Raw genomic sequence first — 26483 nt, 5'->3', positions numbered from 1 at the left:
GGTACCATTTTATTAACAGGTGCAATTTATATTGCTTTCAAATATTTGAAATAAAATGTTTTCACACAAATGCATGTGCTTAACTTGAGCCACATGTAGGCAAAAGCTGCACCGTGCAGAAACATTTGAGCATAGAATTACTTACGGTACTCGTGTACTTACATTGCCACATTTCATAACAAACTGTGCGGCCAGTGTTTAATATTGTCAGATATTTTAATAAATCGCCCATCTGGTGATAGGGTGTTCTTTTAAATTGTATAACATGTATTTGGTGTATAAAGCAGCATTGTTTTAGAACATACATTGATGACTATAGGAAATATGAATTGGATTCTCATTCCTACCAGTGTTCTGTGACTTGAATATCAAAGGCGGGTATATTCTGCATGAAGTACATGCATATACATTTGAAAGTTAAAGTTTGTTTTTGTTTAACAACACCACTAGAGCACATTGATTAATTAACCATCGGCTATTGGATGTCAAACATTTGGTAACTGACTCGTAGTCATCAGAGGAAATCTGCTACATTTTTCCATTAGCAGCTAGGGATCTTTTATATGCACTTTCCCACAGACAGGAAAACACATACCACGGCCTTTGACCAGTTGTGCTACACTGGTTGGAACGAGAAAACCCCCAATCAGTTGAATGGATTGATGAAGGTGGTTTGATCCTGTGACACACCACCTCAAGCGAGTGCTCAACCAAGTGAGTTAACTCCCACCCCATACATTTGAAAGATATCCTGCTGCTAATTGGTTCGAGTAGCCTATATGTAAGCAATATGTTTACCCTCAACATTTTTGTCCAGTGTTGTAATTACAGTATGTTATATTAATGTGATGGTTTGAGTAGCCTATATGTAAGCAATATGTTTACCCTCAACATTTTTGTCCAGTGTTGTAATTACAGTATGTTATATTAATGTGATGGTTTGAGTAGCCTATATGTAAGCAATATGTTTACCCTCAACATTTTTGTCCAGTGTTGTAATGACAGTATGTTATATTAATGTGATGGGGTGTGATAAACACACATTTCTTAACTTTTATTATTCTAAATTTTAATAACATCTTGAGTGTGATATTCATTCCTGGTCTCTCAAGGGCTGTGGTTTGTACTTGCTATTGAGTCTATGGATCCCTTTGAATATTAATAGAAAAATACAGCAGGTTTTCTCTAAGACTGTGTCAGAATATTAAATGCTTTGACAATGATGATCAAGGTTCTCTTGTAATGTCATTAAACAAAACAAACTATAGCTTTAAATGTGTGATATTTGTTTTTACAGCTCTTTTACCCCATCATATTTGACTAATTGTTGAATTTTTATATTGATAGCTTCCTTTGTAAACACCAAGTAGCTATGCAGTTTTTGTGCTTGGGTGTCATTAAACCATTCATTCAGTCGTTCATTCATTCATTCATTCATTCATTCATTCATTCATTCATTCATTCATTCATTCATTCATTCATTCATTCATTCATTCCATTCATTCATTCATTTTCCTTTTGACGGCACTTTGTTAGGACTCCTTAGTCCTACATGGTTTGGCAATCTGCTGCTGTTGTTACCTAACCTCCATGTTTACCAGTATTGTTGTAGAGTTTTGTGGACATCAATCGAAATATTTCTTTCTTTGCTTTGTTTGCCACTTCACAGTGATTGTCCGGTTGTAGATGCCAACCTGGCACTAACTGGCATCATCTGATAAAGAGGGTGCCCTTGTGTCCCCAGTCATTCAGACTTACAGGAGTAATTAGCATCCGTCAGGATTACGCAGTGTTCATCATTTAATTTGCCAAGTGTTTTCACAGACCCGTGCATACCCACTGTGTCATTTGTCCATCTGTATTGATTCTCAGGCAGGAGATGCTACTTTGGAAAATGGAAATATCCTTGATTAATTGGCTCAACTGCCCTGATGATTCATGCTCTTCAGTTGGTTATACTTCGTAGAGAATGTTTTCAGTTCATTTTTATTTTTCTGTTCATTCGCTGCCAGAGGTGTGACGAGATAGTGCTGTAAGCAGTATAAGAAAATGTCTCTCTTGCTTATCTTATGTGGTTTAAAGGTCAGTGGATATACAGTTGGTTGTTTACAGTTTGTTGTCAGCATACAATTTATTATTATTTACCAATATATAATACACTAATGCAGTAAATACACTCAAAATTAGATTACCTGTACAGTGGAATTCCCTCAAAACCAAACCATTTTGCACCTACCCTTTTTAAATATCAACATGGAATATAACCTTTCTGAACCAGATAACCCTTAAAGCTGGAATATTTACTTGGTCTCCTGGAGGTCTGGTTTAGAGAGGTTTCATTAACAATATGATGAAGTAACTAAAGAAATATAAGTGTGTGGGGGGGGGGGGGGGGGGGGATTAAATCCAGTTTATTTAATATTTAAAATTTTATGATATCAATATAAAAAAAAAAAAAAAAAAAAATTCAAATGGTTTTATTTATTAATAAAAGTAAAATTACAGCAGTTTATAGTAGGCAAAACATTTAATTCTACAGAATTCCTTTTCTACAGAATTCCTTTCCATGTTATCCAATGCTTTGGACTGTTACTGTAAAGAAGCCAATTATAGTCCCAGAATATTGGTTAACACAAAAGTCTTTAGACTCGCCCATATGAGATGTTAGGGTTCTAACCACATAGCCACGGGCATTCTAGCACACTTTCTGAACTAAACTGAGTTACTAGTTGACAATTTCCCACTTAATTTAGCTGGCCTTAATATGGCCAGTTATTTTGGATGCAGCATTGATCACCATGAAAGGCCTGCTGAAATTTTATATTGGCAAACAACTGGATTAGTTTGTGGATAACGCTTTAGTTTAGGAGCATTTGTTTGACTTCAGGATATTACAAGATATGTACAAATGATAGCTTATTTGTTTTAAAAGGTTAACCATTTCTTCTTTAAGATGTATTTAAATATGCAAACAATTTATCCCATGATAGTATATTATTCTCCACTTTTATATAGATTTTTTTTTTTTTTTTTTTTTTTTTTTTTTTTTTTTTTTTTTTTTTAGTTGTTTTCCCACTTAACTTCATAAATATAGTTGACAGGTTAATATTCTGTTCTGCAGTTCACCTTGTTTAATGTCATATTAAACTACTTTTACTGCTACAAATGATGAGTTATTTTTGGAATACGCTATTGGCCTGCATGGACATCTAGTTTGTGCTGTGAAATGACAGATGTTCACACACTTCTGATTCACTTCTGTCATGTCATTATTTACACTGGGTTTTATGTCCCACATAACTTAAAACATGCAGGTGAATACACAGAGCACGTTACAATACTGCTGATAACTTTAATTATACATTTTGTAAAAAAAATGTTTTTAAAGCTAAACATGTTATATAACATTGAATTTATTTAGAGGTATAGACCACAATAACCTAAATTTAAAGGCAGCTCACAGATTACATAGTTTTTGTGTAATACTGGTTTATAAAGTAATATATTCATGTGGTAATTTTAAAATTCTATTTATTACCCAAGAAAATGGCATTTGTAAATAATGTGACCCATTTAAATTGTTTTGGGTTTTTTAAATGAGCACAGAGTACATCTTGAACTCAAATAATATCAGGTGATCATTTGTGATACATGTCTTATAAAAAGGTGTTCTTTGACATGTGTGAAGGATCCCACTGGTAAGACATGACATGCTTTTGTATTATCACTTTTTCGACGGTGATTCATAAGTGTGTGCCCTTACAACTGTCAAAGTGTCCACTGTGCTTCCTATTGTGCAGGGGACAGAACGTAGCCCAGTTGTAAAGCGCTCGCTCGATGCGCGGTCGGTCTGGGATCGATCCCCGTTGGTGGGCCCAGTGGGCTATTTCTCATTCCAGCCAGTGCACCATGACTGGTATATCAAAGGCCGTGGTATGTACTACCCTGTCTGTGGGATAGTGCGTATGAAAGATCCTTTGCTGCTAATCAAAAAGAGTAACCCATGAAGTGGCGACAGCGGGTTTCCTCTCTCAATATCTATGTGGTCCTGATGCCATATAACCGTAAATAAAATGTGTTGCGTGCGTCATTAAATAAAACATTTACTTCCTTCCTGTTGTGCAGGAATACATCTTAATGATTGAGATTACGTAGTGTCCACTGTACTCTGTCATGTGCGCAAATACCGTTCAGTCAGTAGAGCGTTCACCTGAGGTGCTTGCATCATAGGATGGAACCGCCTTTCTGATTGTGGTTTTCCCCATTCCATCCTGTCCACCACAACTGATATATTAAAAGCTGTGGTATGTGCTGTCCTGTGTGTGGGAGAGTGCATATATAAAAGATCCCTTTCTGCTAATGGAAAAATTTAGCAGGTTTCCTCTAAGACTACCGGTCCGAAATGACCAAATGTTTTATCATCCAATAGCTGATAATGAATAATCAATGTGCTCTTGTGGTGGTGTTGCTAAATAAAAAATAAACTAACTTTTTAACTGACGTGTGGGTGGGATATAGCTCGGGGGGTGGGTGGAAGAACACACTGTCTGGCATGCAGTGGGTCATAGTATTGATTACACAGACAATACATTCACAGGGTTTGTTTTTTTCATGTCCCAACCAGTGACCCAAAGGCTGTGATATGTATTGTCCTGTTTAGGGGAAAGTGCATATAAAAGATTGCTCGCTGATTTTCAGTGGTAGCTGATGTGGTGGCAACAGGTTTCCTCTCTCCTGACCAAGTGTTGAAATTTTGTCATTAAATATCCCTTTCCTGTCTTGTGTATAAAGATATGAGCTTGAATATGTCAATGGCTTTGTCATTCAGGTTTAATACATATCAATGTGAACCATGTGAGTAATTATGGAAGATTCGTAACAGCGTGTAACTATGTATATTTCATGACAAAACTTCATGATTGGTTCTGTGTAAAGTGACCAGTGTTGGCACTCAGATTAATAACAGGCATTTGAGAACTGGGAAATTGGCTCATTACTCTGAGATGTGTCTTCAGCTAAAGGCTGTAATCTACCATTTGAAGACAACTCCATGGGCCTCATGCACTGACATTAATCATGCCAGGCCGACATGTAGTTGGGACTGGAGTCTCTCACTGTTAATGTGGCCAACCTACTGCCTTGCTTGTTTGTTCCCTGGTTGAGTGCTATAGTACCGATATGTGGGTGGCAGACAGACTCATCTGATCAGACTAATGTGTTTGTCCTGACCTGTTAATGTACTAGAGGTTCTGCCCTGATAAAGTATGATCAGTATCTTTGGTTCATTAATCCACATAGCCCAGCCAGTGCTCCGCAACTGGTGTAACAAAGGCCGTGGTATGTGCTATCCTGTCTGTGGGATGGTGCATATAAAAGATCCCTTGCTGATAATTGAAAAGGGTAGTCCATGAAGTGGCGACAGCAGGTTTCCTCTCTCTATATCTGTGTGGTTCTTAACCATATGTCTGACACCATATAACCGTAAATAAAATGTGGTGAGTGCGTCATTAAATATAACATTTCCTTCCTTCCTTCCTTCCTTCCTAATCCATGTGGATTTTCTCCATCCAGTTCTCCATGATTGTTACATGTATAATCCTGGCAATTAACCCCAGCAATCAGCAGTGACATGGAGATTGCTGCATTGTTTTTAATTTTCCAGTGCATTTATTTTGCCATATAATTTTTTAAAGTTTGTTTTGTTTAACGACACCACTAGAGCTGTGCTGGGGTGTTAAACATCCCTTTCTTTTTCATAGTTAAAGATGTGTTAGGGTCTTTTTAAACATCCCTTTCTTTTTTATAGTTAAAGATGTGCTGGGGTATTGTTAAACATTCCTTTCTTTTCCATAGTTAAAGATGTGTTATGGTGTTGTTAAACATCCCTTTCTTTTCCATAGTTAAAGATGTGTTAGGGTGTTTTTAAACATCCCTTTCTTTTCCATAGTTAAAGATGTGTTGGGGTGTTAAACATTCCTTTCTTTTCCATAGTTAAAGATGTGTTAGGGTGTTTTTAAACATCCCTTTCTTTTTCATAGTTAAAGATGTGTTAGGGTGTTTTTAAACATCCCTTTCTTTTTCATAGTTAAAGATGTGCTGGGGTGTTAAACATTCCTTTCTTTTCCATAGTTAAAGATGTGTTAGGGTGTTTTTAAACATCCCTTTCTTTTCCATAGTTAAAGATGTGTTAGGGTGTTTTTAAACATCCCTTTCTTTTCCATAGTTAAAGATGTGTTAGGGTGTTTTTAAACATCCCTTTCTTTTCCATAGTTAAAGATGTGTTGGGGTGTTAAACATTCCTTTCTTTTCCATAGTTAAAGATGTGTTAGGGTGTTTTTAAACATCCCTTTCTTTTTCATAGTTAAACATGTGTTAGGGTGTTTTTAAACATCCCTTTCTTTTTCGTAGTTAAAGATGTGCTGGGGTGTTAAACATTCATTTCTTTTTCCTGAGAGAGTTAAATTATGGAATAAACTGGAATCCATGATACAGAATTTTATTTTTTTAGATTTCTTCTTTAAACAAAAAGAAAACCCCCAATATATTACATACAATAATTTATGAATACAACTGCAACCACTATTGTCACCTGTTAATACTAATAGATGCAACTGTAACTTTAACTTTTGCATGGGTTACATTAATGGTTGATGTAGTATCAGCTTTCATAATACAACTGTAACCACTATTGTCACCTGTTAATACTAATAGATGCAACTGTAACTTTAACTTTTGCATGGGTTACATTAATGGTTAATGTAGTATCAGCTTTCATAATACAACTGTAACCACTATTGTCACCTGTTAATACTAATAGATGCAACTGTAACTTTAACTTTTGCATGGGTTACATTAATGGTTAATGTAGTATCAGCTTTCATAATACAACTGTAACCACTATTGTTACCTGTTAATACTAATAGATGCAACTGTAACTTTAACTTTTGCATGGGTTACATTAATGGTTAATGTAGTATCAGCTTTCATAATACAACTGTAACCACTATTGTCACCTGTTAATACTAATAGATGCAACTGTAACTTTAACTTTTGCATGGGTTACATTAATGGTTAATGTAGTATCAGCTTTCATAATACAACTGTAACCACTATTGTCACCTGTTAATACTAATAGATGCAACTGTAACTTTAACTTTTGCATGGGTTACATTAATGGTTAATGTAGTATCAGCTTTCATAATACAACTGTAACCACTATTGTCACCTGTTAATACTAATAGATGCAACTGTAACTTTAACTTTTGCATGGGTTACATTAATGGTTAATGTAGTATCAGCTTTCATAATACAACTGTAACCACTATTGTCACCTGTTAATACTAATAGATGCAACTGTAACTTTAACTTTTGCATGGGTTACATTAATGGTTAATGTAGTATCAGCTTTCATAATACAACTGTAACCACTATTGTCACCTGTTAATACTAATAGATGCAACTGTAACTTTAACTTTTGCATGGGTTACATTAATGGTTGATGTAGTATCAGCTTTCATAATACAACTGTAACCACTATTGTCACCTGTTAATACTAATAGATGCAACTGTAACTTTAACTTTTGCATGGGTTACATTAATGGTTGATGTAGTATCAGCTTTCATAATACAACTGTAACCACTATTGTCACCTGTTAATACTAATAGATGCAACTGTAACTTTAACTTTTGCATGGGTTACATTAATGGTTGATGTAGTATCAGCTTTCATAATACAACTGTAACCACTATTGTCACCTGTTAATACTAATAGATGCAACTGTAACTTTAACTTTTGCATGGGTTACATTAATGGTTGATGTAGTATCAGCTTTCATAATACAACTGTAACCACTATTGTCACCTGTTAATACTAATAGATGCAACTGTAACTTTAACTTTTGCATGGGTTACATTAATGGTTGATGTAGTATCAGCTTTCATAATACAACTGTAACCACTATTGTCACCTGTTAATACTAATAGATGCAACTGTAACTTTAACTTTTGCATGGGTTACATTAATGGTTAATGTAGTATCAGCTTTCATAATACAACTGTAACCACTATTGTCACCTGTTAATACTAATAGATGCAACTGTAACTTTAACTTTTGCATGGGTTACATTAATGGTTGATGTAGTATCAGCTTTCATAATACAACTGTAACCACTATTGTCACCTGTTAATACTAATAGATGCAACTGTAACTTTAACTTTTGCATGGGTTACATTAATGGTTGATGTAGTATCAGCTTTCATAATACAACTGTAACCACTATTGTCACCTGTTAATACTAATAGATGCAACTGTAACTTTAACTTTTGCATGGGTTACATTAATGGTTAATGTAGTATCAGCTTTCATAATACAACTGTAACCACTATTGTCACCTGTTAATACTAATAGATGCAACTGTAACTTTAACTTTTGCATGGGTTACATTAATGGTTGATGTAGTATCAGCTTTCATAATACAACTGTAACCACTATTGTCACCTGTTAATACTAATAGATGCAACTGTAACTTTAACTTTTGCATGGGTTACATTAATGGTTAATGTAGTATCAGCTTTCATAATACAACTGTAACCACTATTGTCACCTGTTAATACTAATAGATGCAACTGTAACTTTAACTTTTGCATGGGTTACATTAATGGTTAATGTAGTATCAGCTTTCATAATACAACTGTAACCACTATTGTCACCTGTTAATACTAATAGATGCAACTGTAACTTTAACTTTTGCATGGGTTACATTAATGGTTGATGTAGTATCAGCTTTCATAATACAACTGTAACCACTATTGTCACCTGTTAATACTAATAGATGCAACTGTAACTTTAACTTTTGCATGGGTTACATTAATGGTTGATGTAGTATCAGCTTTCATAATACAACTGTAACCACTATTGTCACCTGTTAATACTAATAGATGCAACTGTAACTTTAACTTTTGCATGGGTTACATTAATGGTTGATGTAGTATCAGCTTTCATAATACAACTGTAACCACTATTGTCACCTGTTAATACTAATAGATGCAACTGTAACTTTAACTTTTGCATGGGTTACATTAATGGTTAATGTAGTATCAGCTTTCATAATACAACTGTAACCACTATTGTCACCTGTTAATACTAATAGATGCAACTGTAACTTTAACTTTTGCATGGGTTACATTAATGGTTGATGTAGTATCAGCTTTCATAATACAACTGTAACCACTATTGTCACCTGTTAATACTAATAGATGCAACTGTAACTTTAACTTTTGCATGGGTTACATTAATGGTTGATGTAGTATCAGCTTTCATAATACAACTGTAACCACTATTGTCACCTGTTAATACTAATAGATGCAACTGTAACTTTAACTTTTGCATGGGTTACATTAATGGTTGATGTAGTATCAGCTTTCATAATACAACTGTAACCACTATTGTCACCTGTTAATACTAATAGATGCAACTGTAACTTTAACTTTTGCATGGGTTACATTAATGGTTGATGTAGTATCAGCTTTCATAATACAACTGTAACCACTATTGTCACCTGTTAATACTAATAGATGCAACTGTAACTTTAACTTTTGCATGGGTTACATTAATGGTTAATGTAGTATCAGCTTTCATAATACAACTGTAACCACTATTGTCACCTGTTAATACTAATAGATGCAACTGTAACTTTAACTTTTGCATGGGTTACATTAATGGTTGATGTAGTATCAGCTTTCATAATACAACTGTAACCACTATTGTCACCTGTTAATACTAATAGATGCAACTGTAACTTTAACTTTTGCATGGGTTACATTAATGGTTGATGTAGTATCAGCTTTCATAATACAACTGTAACCACTATTGTCACCTGTTAATACTAATAGATGCAACTGTAACTTTAACTTTTGCATGGGTTACATTAATGGTTAATGTAGTATCAGCTTTCATAATACAACTGTAACCACTATTGTCACCTGTTAATACTAATAGATGCAACTGTAACTTTAACTTTTGCATGGGTTACATTAATGGTTGATGTAGTATCAGCTTTCATAATACAACTGTAACCACTATTGTCACCTGTTAATACTAATAGATGCAACTGTAACTTTAACTTTTGCATGGGTTACATTAATGGTTAATGTAGTATCAGCTTTCATAAGGAAGAAGGAAGGAAGGAAAGGAAGGAAATGTTTTTATTTAACGACACACTCAACACACTTTATTTACGGTTATATAGTGTCAGACATATGGTTAAGGACCACACAGATATAGAGAAAGGAAACCCACTGTTGCCACTTCGTGGGCTACTCTTTCGATTAGCAGCAAGGGATCTTTTATATACACTATCCCACAGACAGGATAGTACATACCACGGCCTTTGTTACACCAGTTGTGGAGCACTGGCTGGAATGAGAAATAGCCCAATGGGTCCACCGACAGGGATCACTCCTAGACCAACCACGCATCAAGTGAATGCTTTACCACTGGGCTACGTCCTGCCGTATCAGCTTTCATCCACCAGCATCATCCGTGAACACTAATGGGTGCAAATTCCAACAGCGAATATAACTTTGGGTTTTCACAAGTAGATATAACTGCCATTTATGATTTTCCAGACATAAAATCAACTATTGCAAAACTATTTAAAGTAATGTTTGCAATTGCAATAATTATTGTTAACGGGTTAATCTAATGGTTGGATTTTTGCCCATTGGTATTCACAGGTGACAATAGTGGTTGCAGTTTGGCCCATTATTGTAAATGGGTGACAGTAGTGGTTGTTTACCGGCCTCGGTGGTGCAGTGGTTAAGCCATCGGACTACAGGCTGGTAGGTACAGGGTTCGCATCCCAGTACCGGCTCCAACCCAGAGCAAGTTCTTAAGGGCTCAGTGGGTAGGTGTAAAGCCACTACACCTTCTCTCTCACTAACCACTAAACAACTAGCAATTAACCCACTGTCCTGGACAGACAGCCCAGATAGCTGAAGCACGGAAATAAACTGAAATGAAGTTGTGTTTGGGTGTTAAAATAATGGTTATAACAACTGGAAACCTGTGAAGACCCTGGTTGGAGATCATCGTCTTCAGCAATGTTTACAGCCAGTCAGTTGTATGGGTGTCAGTGTGTTACTGTTTCGGCTGCTGCTACTTATTCCGAAAAGGCCATCTTAGTTCAACAAGATGGCAAATTGTTTGTACCCAGTGAACTCTACTTGTGTTCACTTGAGACCATTGGCTGGCTGTCCTGGAAAGCAATAACATCCTAGCAATAAAGCCAACATGCGGAACATTGATTTGAAACTGTAGGAATGCTCGTTATAGCACCATGAAGTTGTGTATGGCCTATCAAAACTGTATTTAAGTCTGTTTGCTCATTGATATTACGTGTTGTTGCCATTACATATGTAAGTTATTATGTGTGTAAGATGGGATCGTCAACTCTATTTGGTAAAATGTTTATCTGTTTTTGTTTTCATGTAATAGTACTTTCAACCCAGGCAAATGAACTATGTTGTTGCATTGTAAACAGTGTAAATGTCCACTTCCTACACATTTTACCTCAGTATGAATGTAAACGTATGAAATGGCTGTATATTAATCTTAACACAAGTACTATGAAATGACTTGTTTGTGGTGGTCTAAAACAGATTAGTTCATGAACTGGTGCAATCAACAAATTTAAGAACACAAGGAAAATATAATACATGCAAACACATAATACAAATTTTTATATGATAATATCTTTTCGATTCACAACTTTTAGTACCCAACAAAATGTGCATGGTTGTTTTTTTGGTGGGGGGGGGGGGGGGGGGGGGGGTATGTAGCAAAACCATTAAGTTTTTAACTTCCAAGCTTATGAAAAAAAAAAATTCACAATATAACATATTTTGTAGTAGTGTATATCTGATTTAAATACAATAGTATATTAAATATAGATTATTTATGAGCATGAGTGCCATAAGAAATTTATATAGAACAAGTTTGGGTGTGGAATTATTTTATTGCCTAAGTTAGAGCAATGGGTTTATAAAATAATTTCCAAACAAGTTCCATAAATTTTGTTTGGCTCTTACAGAAATGTGAGGGCTGGGATGTAGCCCAGTGGTAAAGTGCTTGCCTGATGTGTGGTCGGTGTGAGATCGATCCCTGTTGGTGGGCCCATTGGACTATTTTTTGTTGTGGTTGTGGTATGTGCTATCCTGTCTGTGGGATGGTGCATATAAAAGATCCCTTGTTATTAATGCGAAGATGTAGCAGGTTTTCTATCTTAGACTTGGTCAAAATTACCAAATGTTTGACATCCAATAGTCGAGTATAAATAAATCAATGTACTCTTGTGGTGTCGTTAAACAAAACCACTTTTTTTTAATACAAATGTGATCATTTATTTATTATTCTCAAATGTGATATATTTATGATTATAATCGCTTCATAATCAGTATTAATAAAAATCAAACATGTTAGTTACATAGATGTCATGTAATAAAGTCTGTAATAGTATGTAAATGTAATACATTCTGTTGTAGTATATACCTAATATAAATATAAAACATTCTGTAATATTATGTTGTATTGTGTATAACTTGAAAGAGTAGTTTTCATCTGACATATATGAAAACAAGTCTGCAGTGGTGTATATATAGAGGATTCGTCATGAGTATTTTTTAATATGGAAAATATCAACCGAGTCTATGTTAATCGGTATTTGTCGAGGCTCTGCTGAGGCAAATACCAATTAACTAGACGAGGTTGATATTTTACATATTAAAAAACATGAGTAGTGAATTCTATTTATCCTATAACACTTCTAAAACAACATTCTAATTACTTTTTTAGTAAATCATAGTACTAAAGTCATCACGATTAGCACAGATTAGTTTTACATCACGCATTTTAAACAAATCTTTGAAAACATTACCCTCAGGTACACAGGTCTTGTTGGTTTGTAAGCAAATGACCCATCCACAACAACACATTACCTAGAGACCTTGCAGATTTGCATACCATTATTAACCGGGTTAATAAAGTAAATTATCACATGGATATCATGGGTAAGTTATAGGATAAATATATTGATCTAAATATATTACATTCCATATTTGTAAGAAATATTATAAGGCTTAATATATACTTCCATCAGCTGCTTGATTCTCTTGGACTGCATGTAGTCCTATAAACTTATAAAGAAAAACAAATCAAGAAGATATCATTTCCGTACAAGTGTCTAAATCATAGCTGCCTCAGCACAAGCCATTTCTAATCAATACATCTGTATGGTTGATATCTTGCACTCTTGCCTACAGGCCAAGTGTTTTCCCTTTGTCGGTCTCATCATACACAGTCAGACACTGGCAGTTTACCTTGTTTAACCTCCTGTAGCAGTAATAAAATGAGTAATCTACTTTTTTGGTGGATGTAAGTCAGTCAGTTGGGTTATAAGGAGAAGAAAGTAGATAATGCATCTTTAAATGTGTAAGTGTTGGCTAGTTATAAGTTTTTAGTACTGTAAACTGGGGAGGGGGGGGGGGTATGTGTGTATAACTATACATTTTGCATCATTCACGCCCAATTTCAAGTTGTGTAATGTATACACATCCTTTATTTTCCATGTTAATAGTTTGCTTTAAGGCATTGCAAAATTCACACATCACAAACACGAGCTAAGATGCATATTAGCAAGAAAAGAGATCCCGTTGTAATATTAATCTGGTATGCAGTAATAAAGACAAGCTATATAACGCAGACTGTCTACTACTTTTACCTAATTAATTTAGAGATGAAATCAATAAGTTAACAGTGCATTGTTTTGTGTGTTGATTTTGGGCGATCCATACCCAACCAGTGTCACATGGCTTTTATCAAAGTATGTAGAGTCTCATATACAAGATATCTGGTTGCTTGTTTGGTAGTAGGGGGACGCACATAGCCTATTGGTAAAGCGTCTGCTTGATGCGTGGTTGGTCTGGGATCGATCCCCATCGGTGGGTCCATTGGGTTATTTTTTGCTCCAGCCAGTGCATCACGACTGATGTATCAAAGGCTGTGGTATGTGTTATCCTGACTATGGGATAGTGCATATAAAAGATCCCTTGCTACTAATGAAAAAATGTAGCGGGTTTCCTTCTAAAGACTAAGTCAAAATTACCATATATTTAACATCCAATAGCCGATGATTAATAAATCAATGTGCTCTAGTGGTGTCGTTAAACAAAACAAACTTCTTATTTGGTAATAGGTGCTTGTGTAACAGCGGTAATGTTTTTCTGTCTAAAATTCACCCATCCGTTTCCCCCTTCTCTCTCTCTCTCTCTTTCTTTCTTTCTCTCTCTGTCTGTTTCTCTCTCTCTCTGTTTCTCTGTGTGTGTGTGTGTCTCTCTCTCTCTGTCTGTCTGTCTGTCTCTCTCTCTCTCTCTCTCTCTCTCTCTCTCTCTCTCTCTCTCTCTCTCTCTCTCTCTCTCTCTCTCTCTCTCTCTCTCTCTCTCTCTCATGTTTCAGAGTTAAAAATCTAAGTTGTTTGTTGCAATCATCTTTGCTCATCTTAAAAATATTTGGTGCCGATAGCATCTCCTTATTCTTGCATGTACATGTTTGGGGGTTTTATGCCGTAGTTGTCACATTACTTAATATCCAAAAATACACTTTTTACCAAATAAATTCAAAATGTCTCTGTTTTTAGATAAATAGTAGTAGTATCAACCGAGTCCTGTTAAAAGTGCATTAATGTTGTATTAACTGTTATATATTATACATGATTGATTGCAATGTTATTTGCAGAGAATACATTTTCAGCTACAAATCCTACAAGACAATATATCTTTTAAGCTCATCCTCTATAACAGTTATAAAAAGGAAATTACTTTTTTTTTTCATCGTAAATCAAAAATCCCATTTCACACTAAACTGATCAATATCAAGACACTATATTTAGCTCAGCATATAATTTGTATCTCCAATAATCTCAGGTGTCAACACATTATTTCAGCAGTACATGTCATTAATATATTATGAAAAACAAAAAATATGTTTTTACACCTTTTTTTTTTAAACGAAATTAATAATGAATGCATTATGTCCAGTAAAATATGTTTGTTTTTTTAGATGAAAAATGAATGCTGGTTTTAGGGGTTTTTAAACGAATTTTTTTTGTGTGTCTATTGATGTAAGTGAGCTTATTATTGTTTGTTGTTGTAGACGCATCAGCATGTCGTCGAACAGTGATGGCTCGAGCAACAGCAGCGACAGCAGTTCTGCGTCGGACAGTGATTTGTCAAGTTCTGAGGATGATGAAGGAAAAGATGACAAACCATCCCCATCAGCTTCCCAGACTCTTCCAAAATCACCAGCCAAAGAGGTGCACTTCTAATACTTCTCTTTATGTTAACATTCATTGTTATTCAGGGGCTAGGATCTAGATCAGTGGTCAGGTACCAGGTTGAGGGGGTGGTGGATCATAGGATCAATTGCCCTCAGTGGACTCTGGTGTTCCCCTATCCCAGCCAGGACTGTATGATTGGTATATCATCAAAACTGTGGTATATACTGTCCTGTGTGAAAATATCATTTGTCAGCAGCAGCAGCAGGTATCTTCTCTCTCTCTCTCTCTCTCTCTCTCTCTCTCTCTCTCTCTCTCTCTCTCTCTCTCTCTCTCTCTCTCTCTCTCTCTCTCTCTCTCTCTCTCTCTCTCTCTCTCTCTCTCTCTCTCAGCTGATCCCTCAGCTATGATTGTTTCTTTCAACTGTGCATAGTTGTGACAATTACTAAATAAATTTAAGTTTTCAGAGGTGATCAGTATCTTTTCAGATTATTTTTTTTATCTTATATGATGTATTTTGTTAATTTTGTTCGTCTTCCTCAAAATACTGTTGATACTGCTGTAAATAATACATTATGATTCATGTCATGATACATACCGCTATAAAAAGAAAAATCTCATCATACCTATCCCTAATTATTATGTGAGTTTTATAACCATTAATGGTCATTATATAATAACACCATGTTAACAACATCAGATGTTAATGGATGACAATTTGAAAAAACTGTAATGTAGGATAAAACAATTAACATAGTAACTTGTACCCATTACTTTTTCAGTCACAGAACTGGGGATTGCGTACTTTCATTGATGCCGTTAAGCAATCATCACCAGAAGCCCCCATCCCTTTGGAACCCAAACACTCTGCACCAAAGAAGATAGACAAAACCAATGAAAACCTCCTCGAAGAACTGATAACGACGGGCATTTCTCCACATATAACACTGAAAGATATAGGACCAACTGTTTCATTGCCATTTAATACTGACCATCTCGATGGCAAGGAACACAGTGACAATATCTTTGACATGCAGTTTGCCAAGGATATGGAGCGGTCACAGAATGGTGTGGAGTCTATGGACGAGAGCTCGTGTCTTAATGCTGACTGTAATAGCAGCAGCAGAAATAGTCTTGGTTCTCCTGGGGCTCTCAGCTCAAGTAGCAATGTCAGCTCCAGGCATTCCGGCAAGTCCGGGAAGCCAAACAGCAAAGCACATCGTAGGCAGAGTAGTGCTGCAGAGAAAGTGAATAAATCGTCTAAGTCAGATGGGGTGAAAAATTCTTTGAATGTCAGTAAAAGTAGTGCTAATCTGTCGAGAGAAAGGACTACTCCGACGAAACACTTGAAGAACAGAAATGTGATGACCAGTGCAGAAAAGAAACAAAAGTGGAATAATGTCAAATCGAAGGCTTGGATATCGGACAGCGATTCCGAGAGCGATTTCGTCGATGTGGAGACCGTCACCCCGGATGGGAAGAGCACTGGTTTGCTGTGTGATTCTATGATAGACGCGAAGAAAGCCTTGGTGTTGAAGAAGTTGTTCATGTCATCAAAAGACGATGATTCTTCTTCGTCTTCACAAGGAAGTGTTCCATCCTCAACCCCATATCTAGGCGAGAAAGTGAATGCGAGTGAGAGAGTGTGTGTGGACAATAAGCAGAAAGGTCACAGAAAGAGCGAGAGGGACAAAGAAGTCAAAAGCAGGACTGAGAACGGTTGTCATTCTGACAAACATATTGATGATATTATACAGTCATTACAAACCACAAAGGAATTCAAGCCTCCAGTCTTGTTATCTCCCATCCCGCCATTTTCATCTCCCAGCCTCGAACCATGTGACCACTTATCATCATCTCACGTGCCGGGTGTGACATCATGCTCGGATGGGACCCCATCCATTATTGTTCAGATTAGTCTGCTGTTGTTAGATTGTATTCCTGCCAAAGACTATTCCCAAAGTGCTTCAGGTGTTGTGTCCCAGTCTAGTGACATGTCTGCTCATTCTAAGGTGCTTACGGATACAGAGTTAGTTACTGATGCCAAAAGTTTGCCTTCTTCACACACTAAGGATTCTCTGTCTCTGAATTCCAAGTCATCTGATGTTGCATATTCACAAAAGTCACTTAAACAACAAAATGATGCGGAGGATCACTATTCAGAGAAAGTTAAATCGCATTCTGATGTCTCAGACGTGGTGCTTTCAGAAAAGCTAAAGGTTAAAACAAGCAGTTCACCAGACAAATTAAAATCAAAGACAAAAGTTAATGAAAGTAATTTGTCAAACAAGGTGAAGTCTGGTTCTAAACTAAATAATTCAGATAGTGTGGAAAAAGGAAAATTAAAAAGTGATCTAACTCGGGATTCCATAGAAAAGAACAGATCAAAGTTAAATTCTAAAGAGAATGAGTCACTAGAGGAAAAGAAAACAAACACCAAAGTTAGTGAAAGTAGGACCCCTGGTAAATCAGAATCGGTTATAAAAGTGGACGATAATGTGTCACAAGTGAAATCAATCACAAAACTCTCAAGTAGTGAGTCACCGGAAAAAGTAAAATTGACTACAAAAGTGGCGGAAAATGAATTACCCAGTGAAGTGAAATCAAATAATAAAGTGTTTTCCAGTGATTCAGAGAACAAAACCAAACACAGATCCAAATCTTCTTCCGAGTCAGTCTTGTCAGAGAAAAAGTCGCAAAAGAGAAAATCTGACTTGGATCGAACTGAGAGCAACAAGCGACATAAAGGTTCTTCCAAGTCAAACAAGCGACCACCATCAGAGGAAAATGAAAGAATAGAGTAAGTAGTGCATGTGCATAGTCCTTTCATTGTTTGTTTGCACAGTGAAACTCCTCTAAGGGGCTAACTAAAATGTCTGGTATTGTGAGGTATCTGGTTTACGGTATGGAGGTATATCTGGTTTACGGTATTGAGGTATATCTGGTTTGAGGTATATCTGGTTTAAGGTATTGAGGTATATCTGGTTTACGGTATTGAGGTATATCTGGTTTAAGGTATTGAGGTATATGTGGTTTACGGTATTGAGGTATATCTGGTTTAAGGTGTTGAGGTACACTGGTGGCACCTAAGTCTGTGCACCTAAGCATTTGTGTTATATTTTAAAGTTAAAATCTTTCTTTAAAAATATTTGTTTCACCGCCACAGTACAATGGAACAATAAACGTGTTACTACTGAAAGTTATTTTAATTTTAATTTTTTTTTAAACTCAAGTAATGAGCACATTTATAGTGGGACTCATCTGTATTTACTGGCCTGCATGACTGCACATAAGTCTGTGCAGCAAACATTAAAACAACCACTTCTGTCGCTAATGTTTACAACAACAAATAATGGATCTGACTTTGTAAGTTGTAAACAACAAACACTTCCTGTTATAGTCTGTTTCAGAAAAATTTAGATTATGCAAATGAGATAAATATAAATAGTGTTCCATGCAAGCTCCTTAGTTTTGACAACACAAAATGACAATATTAAAAAAGTCAGTGGCAAAAATTTTGATCATTATTCAACAAAAGTTGTCTGTTATTAACTGTGTAAATGAACACAAATAGTGTTCGTTCGACATATAGCACAATCAATGATAATTTTGAAACAGACTAGCTAAAATAGGCCATGCTGTAAGTGTAAGCTTCAAAGTCTAGGCAGCCATATTGCTTGCGTTGTGTCACTTGGAGGGAAATTCAAAGTATGCTTGAATGTTCATGTTAATAGATACAGTAAAACATTTATTTCATTTATGGATTCATAAATTACAATAAGGTATATATTGAAGTTTCTATGTAAACTTGTGTAAGTTGATATTCAAGGTTAATCATTACAGTGGTGACAGACAATGTGTTGCCAGGTGATACAAAAACATGTTGATCGAGGCTGGCAAAAGTGTACTTTTAGTGCATTAATTCAGAGGGGTTTTTTCAATCAAATTATTATCTATCAGTTTATATATGGATTACGGTATTGAGATGTGTCTGGTTTACGGTATTGAGGTATATCTGATTTAAGGTATTGAGATGTGTCTGGTTTAAGGTATTGACGTGTATCTGGTTTACGGTATTGAGATGTGTCTGGTTTAAGGTATTGACATGTATCTGGTTTATGGTATTGAGGTATATCTGGTTTAAGGTAAATTGTGATTTGTCTGGTTTCGATTTTTTTTTACTGAAGCAAAGGCCTCTGTGGTATTATTACAATCTGTACAACATGTAATATGACAAAAGTAACAAAAAACCTGCACTAATCAAATATTCTGCCATTTTGAACATTGATTTCCACCAAGCCAAGTCAAATTGTACTCTTTATTTCATTAATTGAATTTTGCAAAGAAAATGTCATTTAAACTGCAAAACAGAATGAATTGAATCCATAGATGGTTGTAGGCATTGTGATAAATCAACTGATGTGTGATGGGATCGCAGTGATTCTTAACTCCGTTAACACCAAGCGTCAAATACATGTGTCTATATAGTCCGTCTCATCTTCCTACTAAAATGTTGTTTGTAAATAAATCAGTTTGGTTTGATATAAGAAGAAAAGTAAAAGTGCTTTGGAAATACCCCAAAATTACAATATCTGTGTGCAATTTCAAAAACAGTCTGCTCAGAAATAAATAACTTGTAGTACATTCCATATAATGAAAAAAGGGGTTCCTCGTGGGAAAGATTATAGGTTTACTGTTGTTTGTTAAACATCAAAGCTGCCAACTGGGCTTTAAATATTACTTGATTGTCATTCGTCAGCAAGACACAAGCAACCTGTAAATATGACGATGCCATTCTGACAGCGAACTGGAGCATGTGTATATTACATTAGATGTCTGTGTTCATAATCAGCCGAGGTGATATTCAGAGTAATTAGAGCTTCCATAATGACCCATATCTGTCTGATCACTCTGTTTCCAAGGGTACAGTTTATATTTAAAAACCACAGTAAGTTTGGATTATTCATCCCATTTTCAGTTTAGAGGGGTTTGAGGTTAATAATAGGGCTCAATTTTTGTATTAGAAGATGGGTAAGTCATGAGAAAAATTGGTTTACAAAGGGTCCAGTTTTGAGGGCTTCTACTGTAGAACATACAGACCATAATTTATAATCTTCTTCTTCGTCGTACACTCAGACAGGGACCCCAGTGGCTCGAACAAAAGCTGCTGTATTCCGTAGGTTCTCCAAGGGGCCAAAGAGTTTCTCCTTCAGGGGTTCATCTGAAGGCCAGACTGCTTTTCTCTGGTTCTGGTAGGTGGGACAATGTTGCAGGAAATGTTCCACAGTCATGGATGCTGTACCACACTGGCAGGTTCCATTGTTTCCCACTCGGAATTTGGTATGCATGTGGTAGTTGAGTCTATAGTGGCCTGTTCTCAGTTGCATCATTATCACCTGGTAAAAAATTGGTAGTAACTGTCTCTGCTGTTATGATCTGGGTGTTGAAGGAGCCACCGTCTCGAGTATGTGCACTTTACAATGGCCTTCATCTCCTCATTGGTTATTTGTAGCTCTTCTTGGACCATTTTCCCTTCTTCTTTTGCTAACTTGTCTACTTCCTCATTTCCAGGAATGTTGCAGTGTGATGGTATCCATTAATTTATAATGAGAGTAATGTCTTTTCATAACTCTAGTTTGCTCATTGTTAGTTCTCAATTTGTGAAAATGTTTGGCATATTATTATTTTGGTAGCATGTCCAGCGAAAGTGTTCCATATCACCCAAATGGTTTATATTAAACAAAACTTATATAAACATCCTATTTACCTTTATTGCATGGGTCATAACAAGACACTGAATACTATTATAGCACACTTCTAATATCACTAGTCACTATAGCAGCTAAAGTTTCACTTTGTCAAATTGACATTATTCAGCAAGATTGTACACGTAAATGTAACTAATCTTGTTGAATGTTATTAACATTGATTGGAAAGTGATTACAGTCGTACTTACTTAAGTATCACATGAAAGTTATGGAGCTCATTTGGGAATTGTTTTATGCTTCTCACTCAGAAAATAACATAATTCCCCGACCCATTCAGTAAATTCCTTATCACACTCCCACTCATGAATGCAATAATCTTTCTTTCTTTTTCTTTTTTTTTCTTTTGCCCCCCCCCCACCCCCCCCCCCCCCCCCAGCTTTTTAGTGCTTTATACTTTAAAACTTTTGTCCTAAGTCCTAATCTGTTATTTATTAGAGATTAAAAACCAGTTGAATCAATATAATGCAAATTTTTAACGAGGTTGTATATAAAAGGTGAAACAGATTGTCATCAAATATTTTGTTTAATCTCATTCCGTTGAACTGAGCTGGAAAAAAAATCCTTAAAAACTCAGTTTTAACTGATAACATCATTCATACCTGTTGAACATTGAACATACCGGTACACATATGTACATGAACTTGCACCTGAGAAAACCAAACCTGTTTTAGTTATGTTTCAGAGCTGTGTTATTCCTGGTGGGTTTTTTTTTTTGTTTTGTTGAAAGTGAAGAACACATTATTGTGACACATTTAGTACATACATAGCAGGTTATATGTGAGAGCATCGCCACTTTAAACGATAAACCTGTCATTTGTTGATAGTTGCAAACATTTGCTAACGACTTGTTATATTTTAAATTCTAAAGCGACTGTCAACCATATGTGTTGAAAATTGTAATTTTTTTGTTGTTTATTGCAAGTATTTTTAGTCATTTTTTGGGGGGGATGGGAGGGGGTTGTTGGGGGGGGGGTTACAATTTTTTACAAGAGACATTAGCAGTACAAAACCCCCACCAGATTGTTGCTTTGAACCTGTTTAAAGGCATTGTTTTGCAACTGAATTCATTTCAATAGTTTTTTCTTGTATCCTATTACGGTTCAAGAATGCTATCCATGCATACTTCAGCTTTCTGTGCTGTTAGTGGTTGTTAATGGTTAGTGGTTAGTTGTTAATGGTTAGTCAGTATTATATATAATCTTTCACCTCCCCAATGAGCTGTTAAACACACACTGGCTAATAGCTGAGACAGGGAAGTGAACCCAGTGTGTGCCAGCCTTAAGTCCACTGAATAATGACAGTGATAGTTTATACTGTGCTGTATTAGGCTAAAGTAACTCTTAAAGATCGGTTTATATATTCTGATGACAGAACAACATTTAAAAACACATGATCTAAGTCATCTGCAGCTTGGGTAAATAAAGTACATTTAGGAACCTTACGAGGCTGGCTGATAGGTTTCATAGGAATCGATATACATGAAGAGAATAAATGGTGTTGGTAGTCAGCTGTTGATAAGTTAATATGCATGATGAAATTACACATTCACCCGCTGTCCGTGTCTGCACACATTAGCCATGGCAATTATTAGCTGCGACAGAGGAATAAACAAAGGGGTTAACACATGCTGGATTGACATGCCAAGTAGTTCAGTAACTCAACAATAGGCCTAACTTTGCAACACACTCAGGAACAACTTAAAGTTCTATAAATATACAATCCTGACACCGGAGGCTACCCTTTCCTGTCCTGGATGGAAGAGCCAACACCTGCGTCCATGACAGGCGTGCACTACAACAGCTTGCTCTAAATATGCAGGTTAAGCCCTATGACCTGACCTGACCTGAGGCTAGTGTTTTTTCAAGCATTTACCAGTATATTTACTGTAATATAATAAAAGATTTTTTTTTAAATTCCAAAACAACTATCCAAAGTACACAATTCATCAATATGACAATAGAGTTTCTGTGAAAACGCTATCTATGCCCATTGAACTGTATCTTAAAACTGTGCTTTGTGTGATAACGCTATGTCATGTTTCAATAAAATCATCTTTTTAAAGTCACATAAATATGCAGAACTTCACATACGTTGTTTTCGCTTCCTGTTTATTGCGCGAGTTTACTTTGTACAACAGGCCTGAATATTACCTGAATTTGGTTTTGCTTAACCCATAAATGGTTTACGCAAATGTTCAATTCTCAAAGTCCTACACAAGAATATATACAACAAGACCACTTGCATAGTGGTCGAGTGACCAGTATATATTATGAGTGTGGTGCAAAATACATTTATTACATGGTTTGAAATTGTCTTTATCACAATAGTAAAATTGAAGAGGAATGTAATAAATGGATTTATTATTCCAGCAATCACTGATATCGGGGGGAAATATTTTTCATATTTTCTCAATGGGAAATATTCTGCACTGGTGTAATGTATAAAACTATTGAATGATTTGATGCTTACAAACCAATCACCTTGTCAGTACTAAATATGACGTCATCACGATTTGGCAAACGCACAAAATGATGTCACATAATGAGTTAGCGTTTATGGCTTTCTGTTTTTCAGCGTTAAACTTGTAATAAAATGTTACGTTTAATGCAATTCATTGTAGTTTTTTAACAGAATATATAGAACTTTGCTTTTTGAAAATTATCTGTGAACGTGATTAAAATACAAAGTTATAGTAATGCTCTGAACATTGAACTATATAGATCGAAAATAAAGGGTTTTAGAAAACAAATAGCAAGGGTAATAAATAGAATAACAAACTCGGTACCAGTTATTATCAAATTTATGTCACCCATGAAATAATTTTCATTTGTCACTCACTACTAAAGTTCAAGACAAAGTGAAAATTATATCACTTGGGACATAAGTTTGATAATAACTGGTAGCTCGTTATTATCCTCTTTATATCGCATTTCAATTCCATTTTGAAACATTTTAAATGTTCATTTATTATTCACCAATTTGGCAAACACTCTGCACTGTTTCAACCACAAAATGTATATATGTATCGGCTTTTGGTCATTCATATACTTTTGTCCGACACCCACTAGCTGAGTTTCCTTTGTTCTAGAGTGTCGTTAAACATCCATTTGATTGATCTTAAAAATCATGCCAGAATGCTAGGGACTTTCAAGATGGATCTTCCGTCACAATAATTAGCAGATTGTTTACATGTATGGTATTTCTATGAAGATTTACAGTTTGTTCCAGGGTCTGCTTGGGACCCGAGGGAAACAGGATTTCCACAATCTCTTAAGAGAGTAATTTTCCTTATCAGTAGATGCTTTCTGAGATGCTAAACACATTATAGAGATGCTAAACATATTACAGCAACTCATTCCAGCCAGTGCACCACAACTGGTATATCAAAGGCCATGGTATGTGCTATCCTGTCTGGGATGTTGCATATAAAAGAACCCTTGCTATTAATAAAAAAAATGTAGCAGGTTTCCTCTCTAAGACTGTGTTACAATTACCAAATGTTTGACATCCAATAGCCGATGATTAATAAATCAATATGCTCTAGTGGTGTCGGTAAACAAACACAAACACTTTTTTTAACATTATAGTGACTGATGACTTTGTTCATGGTTGTACATGGCTATTACATTTCGAACACAAATCAAGTGATGTTTCTCTTTTGTTGTAGTTTGTATGCAGTGTTACGTTAATAACAGGGTGAGGTTTTTTCTACCAAAGACCAGGTTCAAGTTTATTTACAAATAAACTTTTTATTTTCTATAACCAAAAGTTCAAGTAATTGCTACGGCCAATGGAGTGCATTGATAATAGAATATACTTTGTATGCATGCCTAAACCTGCTGATATCCTGCATGGAGCTCTAACGTTCATTGTTCACTGTTGTTTGGCCTTGAGTATAAGTGGTGTCATGTAGCAGCATATGTTTTAGTAGAGTCAACATACATGTACTATTATCTGTGCAGGGGACAGTATTTTACAATCTTAGGTCACAAGAAGTCTGTCATGTGATATTTTACCATGGTAATTGATTGTTTGGTTACGTGAATTATATTGGTACAGTGTGTGTGTGTGTGTGTGTGTGTGTGTGTGTGTGTGTGTGTGTGTGTGTATGTATATATATATATATATATATATATATAAGAAACTTCCGATTTGTACATTAAGTATTTGTTGTGTTAAATAATTCATTGTGTAATGAAATTATATAGGTAGTATTAGCCTTGAGCTGTATTATCAGGATTCATGAATTTTTATCGATTATTTTTGCACTGTTAATCGTCAACGACGTGAAATTCAATTTGCACGTGCATGCATGGTTCGACATGTCCCGTGTAGTATTCGGTCAATTTGTTTTACTTGTCTTACTGACATTATTGTCAAGTGAACGAAAACGCTTCAAAATTTGTAAAAAAATTAAAGTTTTTTTACATTGTAGCATTTTTAGTATGCCAAGAATACCCAATAATTTACGCGAACAGGCGATTGGCATGCTTGATGCTGGCATGTCGACAGAAGATGTTGCAAGGCATGTTGGGAGTTCTAGTCGAGCGATACGAAATCTTCGCGTAAGATTTCGAACGACAGGAAGCACCAACGACTTGCCACGTCGTGGACGTCCGCGTGTTACAACACGTGATCAAGACCGCTATATCATGAACATGCATTTGCACAGTCGATTCCAAACTGCCACTGCTACTGCTGCTAACACACCTGGGCTTCATAATAACCGAATCAGTGGGCAAACTGTTCGTAATCGTCTGCGGGAGAACGGTTTACATGCACGATGTCTTTACGTCGGATGCGTTTTACCACAACGTCATCGTCTTAATTGGGCACGTGTACACACTCGTTGGATACGGCGACGCTGGAATACCGTTCTTTTTTCGGATGAATCCAGATTTTCTTTACAACGTGGTGATGGCAGGGTGCGCGTCTACCGTAGGAGAAATGAACGCTATGCTGACTGTTGTGTTCTTGAACTAGATCGTTTCAGGGGTGGGGGTTGTGTCATGGTCTGGGCAGTCATTGCCCATGGTTATCGTTCACCACTAGTCATCATTGATGGCAATTTAAATGCTCAACGTTACCGCGATGACATTCTCGCTCATCACGTCATTCCTCTGTTCCATAACAACCCCAACATCTCGATTTTTCAGCATGATAATGCCACCTCTCGTACAGCTAGAGACACTGTAAATTTTCTTAGGACAAATAACATTGATTTCATTGATGACTGGCCCACTAAAAGTCCTGATCTCAACCCCATCGAGTATGTCTGGGATAGTCTGGACAGACGATTGAGGCGTCTTCCCAACTCACCCGCTAACGTCAACGAACTTCGTCAAGCGCTCATTCAGGAATGGAACAATATTCCACAGGCAGAAATCAA

The 26483-nt window shown here is 36.0% G+C and overlaps 1 protein-coding gene across 2 annotated transcripts in view; it reads left to right on the top strand.

Moving 5' to 3' along the window:
- LOC121374053 (AF4/FMR2 family member 4-like) overlaps window positions 1–26483 on the top strand; it is a 156031-nt gene that overhangs the window by 106225 nt on the left and 23323 nt on the right. For both annotated transcript variants that reach the window (XM_041500946.1, XM_041500945.1), the window contains exons 10-11: window positions 15206–15365; window positions 16109–18126. In XM_041500946.1, the coding sequence (XP_041356880.1) occupies window positions 15206–15365; window positions 16109–18126 (2178 nt within the window). The remainder of the gene's footprint in view (window positions 1–15205; window positions 15366–16108; window positions 18127–26483) is intronic.

The sequence above is a fragment of the Gigantopelta aegis genome, chromosome 6 (genome assembly GCF_016097555.1).
Source record: "Gigantopelta aegis isolate Gae_Host chromosome 6, Gae_host_genome, whole genome shotgun sequence".
Taxonomy (NCBI): Eukaryota; Metazoa; Mollusca; class Gastropoda; order Neomphalida; family Peltospiridae; genus Gigantopelta; species Gigantopelta aegis.
This window is presented reverse-complemented; position numbering and strand designations above follow the sequence as displayed.